At 34.1% G+C, this 7,946-nt stretch overlaps 1 protein-coding gene and 1 non-coding gene across 2 annotated transcripts in view; both read right to left on the minus strand.

The window, feature by feature from the left end:
* The window catches only part of TMEM131L (transmembrane 131 like), a 67,058-nt gene that overhangs the window by 29,413 nt on the left and 29,699 nt on the right, over nucleotides 1–7,946 (minus strand). The window contains exons 6-7 of the mRNA XM_029286077.1: nucleotides 5,386–5,502; nucleotides 2,236–2,346 (exon numbers count right to left, since the gene is read on the minus strand). Of these exons, the coding sequence (XP_029141910.1) occupies nucleotides 2,236–2,346; nucleotides 5,386–5,502 (228 nt within the window). The remainder of the gene's footprint in view (nucleotides 1–2,235; nucleotides 2,347–5,385; nucleotides 5,503–7,946) is intronic.
* LOC114923319 lies at nucleotides 647–777 on the minus strand. Its single transcript, XR_003810607.1, has one exon. It is a non-coding gene; the product is annotated as a small nucleolar RNA SNORA66 (small nucleolar RNA).

The raw sequence follows: 7,946 nt of genomic DNA on the forward strand, positions 1-7,946 counted from the left end.
ATAATATTTAAATAGAACAAAAGGTTATGTCAAAGTACAGAGAAGTATTTTCTTCTGTATCAAAATCTGGGGCTTCTAACATAAACGAGAAATCTGAGTCTCTAATTACTGGACCCAAGGTTGCTGATCATAGAAGCCTTCCATTATATACTGTATACAATGTACTTCAGACATTTTAATAATATACAAATGGCATGTATGCTTTTTAATATTGTAATTTATGTTATTTGTGTTAACCACTTGAAAAAGTATTTATAATTTTGTATCAGATTATCAAAGGTACTTATTGAAGAGTTTGCATCCAAAATATAAATGACAAAAACATAATATAAAATTTAATAAATTTAAATAGCATTGTTGCTGATTTTATCTCATTCCTACATTCAAAGTTTTACATTTCCACAAGGGGGAGATATAAGATCTTATTTAAATTCCTTCTATAAGCACTACATTTTGTGAAAATATTAATACCTAAGGTCGAAAAGTATGTGTATTATCAGCTTTGTTAAAATACAGTACAGGAGAATCAGCAAAACCTATACTTATACTCACACTGAAAGAATATTTAATAAATCAGTATAATGACTAACAGCATAACAACTGAAACAATCAATGCATCTTTTAATAAACTACTAGGGACTGTTTATGTTGTCATGGTATAGAGTAAGCAGCCTTGCTATATTTAAGGCTAGTAAACTTCTGTTACCACGCTTATTTTAGCAAACCTGTTCCCCTTGCTTCTGCTACATCATGCAGAGCCAGTGATCGAGTTTGCATGAATATTTTTATTTTAAATAAAATCTTGTCCCTTTTCTATGATTATTAAGCGTATATGAACGTGGATCTTGCCCTTTAAAAATATATTTATTCATAAACAGGTCAATAAAGTGCTTTTTCCCTCATTAAGCTAGAGCTTTTTTTAAAAAAAAAAAAGTTCACATAGCAGTCTACAAGTCTAGCTCTTTTTTAAATTTTTCCTGTTTGCAAAGTGGGAAGCCCAGCCCTTAGCATGCAAATCACACCCTTTACCTATATACTTTCACATATAAATCTAATATTTATGTTCCACCGACTTCAATGCACTTTTATTCTGCCCATAAAGCTTTTAAAGACAATGGCACAAACAGAAAAACTTTATGATAGAAAAAAAAATTGGAAAGCACACTGGTTTCTGCCCTGAAATTTGCATTCCTGCTTTTTCTGCTCTAAAGTGGTCAGTCAATATGTTAATTCAATTAATTCAGTTCTGGATAACAATCTATTATAAAATGGCCAATCACTACTGGTCACTCTATTATCGTGCTTCAGTAGACAAATGCTACAAGCATGAGGTTCACACTTAGCTTTTCAGATATTAACCACAAAGCAATACTCTAAAGCAGGGGTCCTCAACCTTGGCAACTTTAAGACTTGTGGACTTTAACTCCCAGAATTCCCCAGACACCATGGCAGTTGAAGTCCACACATCTTAAAATTGTCAAGATTGAGAAACATTGCTCTAAAAATATTGTTTAAATTCTTAAACAAATTAAATATTTGCATTTAAACTTAATTAAAATTAAATATTATGTGATTACCAAAATCCTGAATTTAATTATTTCTCTGCATCTGTCACATTGCAATGTTTAGAAGCAGGCAGCCAAGGGAATAAGATTGTGCATTTCTCTTTTACATAATGCTATGTAAAAGAGTTTAATATTGCTTCAGAACAATTATGAATTGATCTAACTTTCTCAATGTTGTTATGAATAAGTAACAGCAGCAATCAATGTTAATGAAATCCTTAATAATATTTATTTGTAAGCAAGATGAATTTTTTTTAAAAAAAATCTGATTAAGAGATCCTCTCTTTAATAGTATCTTATTTAACAGGTATGGTACCAAACTGGTTTGTATGCCAGGAATTTTGCCTGCTTAAATTAGCTGGTGACAGTGAGTGAGAATATTGTCAAAGTATGGATGTATGAAAAAGCAAAACAGTTGGCTTTCTTTATTTTTAGAGCAAAAACCTCAGCATAACGGAAACACTTGTCTGCAAAACCACAGCCCTTAATTATTGGTTATTTCATCAATAGGGTTATTTTTCCCACTATTTACAAACTCATTATTAGAATCTTCAAATGTCAATATATTACCCATTCTCATTTTCCAGGTCGCACTTAAAAGTCCAATTAATACTGTACTTAATAAACAGGACATTGAGAGTAATAGATATTTTTTAAAAGAATACAGTACCAGTGTTTGTGAGATCTGAATACTACTGATATGTGGAAGCAGCAAATAAGTGTTTGCTAACTCCTGTCTAGAATCTTCTGAAACAGCTTCTGAAGTTCCGGTTCCAAATACCTAGTGTAAAACAGCATGTTATATTAAATATTTCCAACAATAAATGTAATAAAGAACTGCAATCTTTTGCAAACACATTTATATAAAGCAATTTTAACAATAAATTACAGCATTAGATACTGTTCATGGTAAACATCTAGGGTGTAAATAAAATTTTCTTTCAGGAAACTTCAGATGCAACTGACCATTTTTTTTTGAATGTCACACCTACTCCCCTAAACAACAAATTATGTTTCTTATAAAACAGTCCTCAAAACGTTGTAATGTAAATAATATTGAGGGCGAAGGTTCATTCTCCGAGCTTGTGGGTTGGTTTCTGAACATTTCATTACCAACTAGGTAACATCTGTACAGGTATAGTTTAGGGGGTAGCTTGTTCAATAGTAATAACTGTGAGAGGAATCTCAGAGTCCTAGTGGACAATCATTTAAATATGAGCCAGCAGTGTGCTGCAGCTGCCAAAAAGGCCAACACAGTGCTAGGCTGCATTAACAGAGGGATAGAATCAAGATCACATGAAGTATTAATACCACTTTACAATGCCTTGGTAAGGCCACACTTGGAATACTGCATCCAGTTTTAGTCACCACGATGTAAAAAAGATATTGAGATTCTAGAAAGAGTACAGAGAAGAGCAACAAAGATGATTAGGGGACTGGAGGCTAAAACATATAAGGAACAGTTGCTGGAATTGGGTATGTCTAGTTTAATGAAGAGAAGGACGAGGGGGGACATGATAGCAGTGTTCCAATATTTCAGGGGCTGCCACAGAGAAGAGAGAATCAAGCTATTTTCCAAAGCGCCTGAAGGCAGGACAAGAAGCAACGGATGGAAACTAATCAAGGAGAGAAGCAACCTAGAACTAAGGAGAAACTTCCTGACAGTTAGAACAATTAACCAGTGGAACAATCTGCCTCCAGAAGCGGTGAATGCTCCAACACTGGAAGTTTTTAAGAAGAGATGGACAGCCATTTGTCCGAAATGGTATAGGGTTACCTGCCTGAGCAGGGGATTAGACTAGATGACCTCCAAGGTCCCTTCCAACTTTATTATTATTATTGTTGTTGTTGTTATTATTGTTGTTGTTGTTGTCTTCAGCAGATTTTAAGGGATTTCGGTGTCAGTGTTCTGTTTACAAGAGCTTCAGGTGTGGGTGTGTCAAGTGACGGTCTTGTGATGAGTCAGGTGTGAGTCATCAGTGAAAGTCTTGTGATGGGTCTTGTGAAACTCACACCTGAAGCCCTTATAAACACTGACAACGACATCCCCTAAACTCCGCTGAAGATGTTACCTAGCCTGGTAACAAAACATTTGGAATCAACCCACAAGCTCGGAAAGCAAACCTTCACCAGAGCTACAGATATTGCCACTATTGTAAATAATATTAAATTAATATTTGTATTTGTTTGCACCTTGCTTTAAATTATGCAAATGATGTAAATGGCTGCAAATGATGCACAAATGTCAATGATGTAGTGATGTAAATTTTCCCAATTCAGATTTAATAGAACTTCAGATTTAATTAACACTTTTTTCTCCATGTTTATAATCATTAATCAAGATTTTATTGTATGTTATTGGCATTAAAAGTGCATGCATGCATAAGTATGTGTGTGTATATTAAGGACATGCATCACATTTTATCTATTACTGGAATAGCCAACATAATGCTCTCTTCATTATATTTGAACCAGCTACCCCATCTAGCTTTAACTTTTTGTAAAACAAGCAGACCAAATTTTAATTTAAAAAGTGAAAGCGAATATACCATTTGCCCTCTTCATGTATCCCTAAAAAGTGTTATAAAATACAGAAGCAACAACTTTTCTGAACTCTCACAGTAACTGCACAGGCCTAGTAATTTAATATTTTTTAGGTAAGGGCTCTTGTGATGTATTGTACTCAAGTTTCTGCTTCCTTAAGTTACTATAATTATCATTTAAGCCCAGAAAAAGGCATCATTCCTTTAGAGACAATCAACTAGTGGTTAAGCCACTAGGCTAGAGACCAGACAATTGCAAATTCTAGTCCTGCCTTAGTTGTAAAAGTTAGCTGAGTGATTTTGGGTCAGTCAGCTGTCTTCTGTCCCAGTTCCATGGAACGACCTTTCACTTTTTGCTGTCTTTTTTTCAGACCCAACTTTTCCAGCTTCTGTCTTCAGAAATTTGTTGTCTCCAGAATGACTTGTTCCAAAGATAGCACAGCTTTCCAAAGCCTGTGATGACAGCGCAAGTTTACAAAGACAGGGCAGTCTTCAGAAAGAAGGAAAAAAGTAGGAAAGTAGGAGAACTTTGCCAGAGAAGCTGGGTTCAAAAAGGAGGCAGTTTTTACCCAGGTTCCACGCTAGCATAAAAACTAGGGCTATAAACAAAGGCATTATATTCTCAGTTGACATGATGCTTTAGTCCCCCCCACTATAGTGAAAAGAGGATCTTTGTTTTTCATAAGACAAGGATGAAGATATTATGTTATGTTTCCTAGTAGGAAAGAGAGGAATGAGTGAGTGTGTATCAAACAGTCTGCTTTGCTCTAGAATAGAACCGCTTAAAAATCCAGAGGCATCTACACAAACTATAGAAACATGCCTTTCTCATGCCAGTTTCTGACACCCCAGTAAGACCAATTCTGCAATTAAATATAAAAATGAACCATCATGACTGCTTAAATTGTAGAACGAGTCCAGCATAAAACTAGATTTTGTAGTTACACCTTGCAAAAATAAATCAAGGCGAAATAGTATAACACAGTTTAAAATTATGTGAGATGAATATCAAAATATTAATATTCCCAATAAGACAACTTGTCTTTTAAAAATAATAATAATTAAAATTTATAAATATTCTTCTTCTTAAGGGAGAATCACCAACATTAATGCAGAATCCCTTCATGATAGTGAAGACTTGAGGAGCAGATACCTGTAAATGTCAATGTTCTGCAAATTGTATTTATTTGGACTATACATCTTTGTCGGCTTTCACTTGTTTGTCCACTACACCATCATTTGAAATAAAGTATCTTCAGCTGGTAAATTAGTATTACCTGATATGAAAATATTCCATGAGATGAGGTATTTATAAATAACGAACTTTCAAAACTGCCTTCTTCTACTGGAAGAAAAAGTACTCTGAAATAAATTTTTCCCATTGCTGGAATCACCTACAAGTAAGATAAAAAGTATCTGATGTTAATATATTAAATTGCCATAGATTTATTACACTTACAGAGAAGAGCAACAAAGATGATTAGGGGACTGGAGGCTAAAGCATATAAGGAACGGCTGCTGGAATTGGGTATGTCTAGTTTAATGAAGAGAAGGACGAGGGGGGAAATGATAGCAGTGTTCCAATATCTCAGGGGTTGCCATAAAGAAGAGGGAGTCAAGCTATTTTCCAAAGCGCCTGGAGGCAGGACAAGAAGCAACAGGTGGAAACTAATCAAGGAGAGAAGCAATCTAGAACTAAGGAGAAACTTCCTGACAGTGAGAACAATTAACCAGTGGAACAACCTGCCTCCAGAAGCNTATTATTATTATTATTATTATAAATGACCAAATGGATAGCCATTACCTCTTTGCTATACTAAAATAAAACTAGCCAAGATACACTCATTTGCACATCACTTCATCCAATCTAGAACCAAATCCCAGAAGTACTTCAAAATGTCACAGTAGTGGTATTCTATTATCTGGGCTTCAATGTATTAATCATGTTTTGATAACCCAGTATAGCTAGGTTACCCGTAACATTAAGCTATAAATCATTTTTATGAATCATGGTGGCCAACTTCACACACACAACTAAGCCAAAAACTCAGATTATAGCTAAGCATTACAGCATAAATCCAGCTACTAGCTATTCACACAGTTATTAATCACTAACATAATGCCACTCCTTAATGGATACATTCACACATTACTCCAGGCTAAAAAGTGGCTATATTACACCTGAATATAAAATCCATTTTAAAGGGATTTAAATGGATTTCATGTGGTATCAAATAGCAGTGACTACTATCATATTACATATCCTCTTCTCATTCTCATGGCTTTTTCCTACATTACAATTGTAAGCAACAGCTTGTAAGGTCTGGATGAAATGGCAAATTACAATCTCAGTACAGCTGTAACTAGTGATTACAATTAACAGAAAAGAATACTCAATCCCGATTTACAAATACAGAATGAAGCAAAATATTTTAACACAGGACATATTAAAGGATATTTTTGAACAATGGTCCCAAAAGTTAATTTTAAGAGTGTCTGCCTCTACAAACAGACTGTTTAAAAGATGCTATGGAACAGGAACAAATATTACCTGACTTGATTGAGAGTAATATAAAGGTGGATTTTAAAATGACATGGGAAAAAAGGTTACAAAAGACATACGAAAGAAACTGATTGATGTTTTAATAATAAAAAGGGATATATAAAACTGATTTATTTGATCAAGGTTAAAAGAATCCTTAATGGATTTTTGCTGATCAGGATTGAAACAATATAGCTATAAGGATTTGTTTATAGATAAGTGATGCAATACGGAAAGAAAATACAGTTGTATTTTAAGAGTAGGTGATAAGCTACTAAAATTGTTTATACTTTTGATGACAGGAAAAGTCAAATACACACATATACACACTCATACGCACACATAAAGATGACATTTTAACATTAAGGATGAGATGCGAAAATCTCTATGGAAATAGGTTCACATTTCCATATACTTGGTTTATGTTGACTGATGCCCTTCAACAGCAACTGAACCTGAAAACTACCCTTGAAATGAGGTCAACTTCAGAGTAATTTGTGACAAGAGTAAGGAGGAAATATTATAGAAAAACATTTTAATACATTTTAAGTATACCAAAATTTTGGCACTGGTTATGATTGCATCTCTTATACTTTGCGAGCAAGTCCAAGATTTGTTTTGCTTCAAAAAGACATGATAAATTGCAAAATAAATTTTATTTTGCAAAAGGAAAACACAAGAATCTTCAAACCATATTTTAAGCATTTCATTAAAGCAAATGGTTGTCAGGTTCTGTTAAGGCTTAGCCTATTAAGGATAAAAGAAGCAGCACTACAGATATAGACCTTGATCCCATATCAGCTCTGCAGTTTCATATGCAAGTTGCTTTATGTTTCAGGGGTTGAACCACATTTCAAACTTGCTGTTTGCATCCTGTATGCATTCACGTCATATACTTATAACAGGAAAAAATATTACATTTTACAAAAAGGAGGGGGGAAAACTTTGTAGTATGTTCGCCTAAACGAAACAGAACACAGTAACACGTTGTCAACCCACTTTATTCTTTAAAGGATGTGATATAATAATGCAAAATTATAAATATACTTTTAATGGGTTGTAAATCAGAAATAATTCAGTTCTTTCACAGGAAAGTGTGTCTATTTATTAATACAAGCTAAGCCAAAGCCACAACTTTCTGTCTTAAGACTGAGTCAGTATTTTAACCACCAGAGCCTCAAATGGCCTCCAACAGAAAGGTTTCTAAGGAAGTGATATCTTTGCACATGTAGCACCGTATAAAAAAGAGGTTAGTACTTCAGCTTTTAGTAATGTGGTTGTTGCGCACATGAGTAT

The sequence above is a fragment of the Protobothrops mucrosquamatus genome, unplaced genomic scaffold, assembly GCF_001527695.2.
Source record: "Protobothrops mucrosquamatus isolate PMUCROS unplaced genomic scaffold, P.Mucros_1.0 scaffold_201, whole genome shotgun sequence".
In the NCBI taxonomy this organism is placed as follows: domain Eukaryota; kingdom Metazoa; phylum Chordata; class Lepidosauria; order Squamata; family Viperidae; genus Protobothrops; species Protobothrops mucrosquamatus.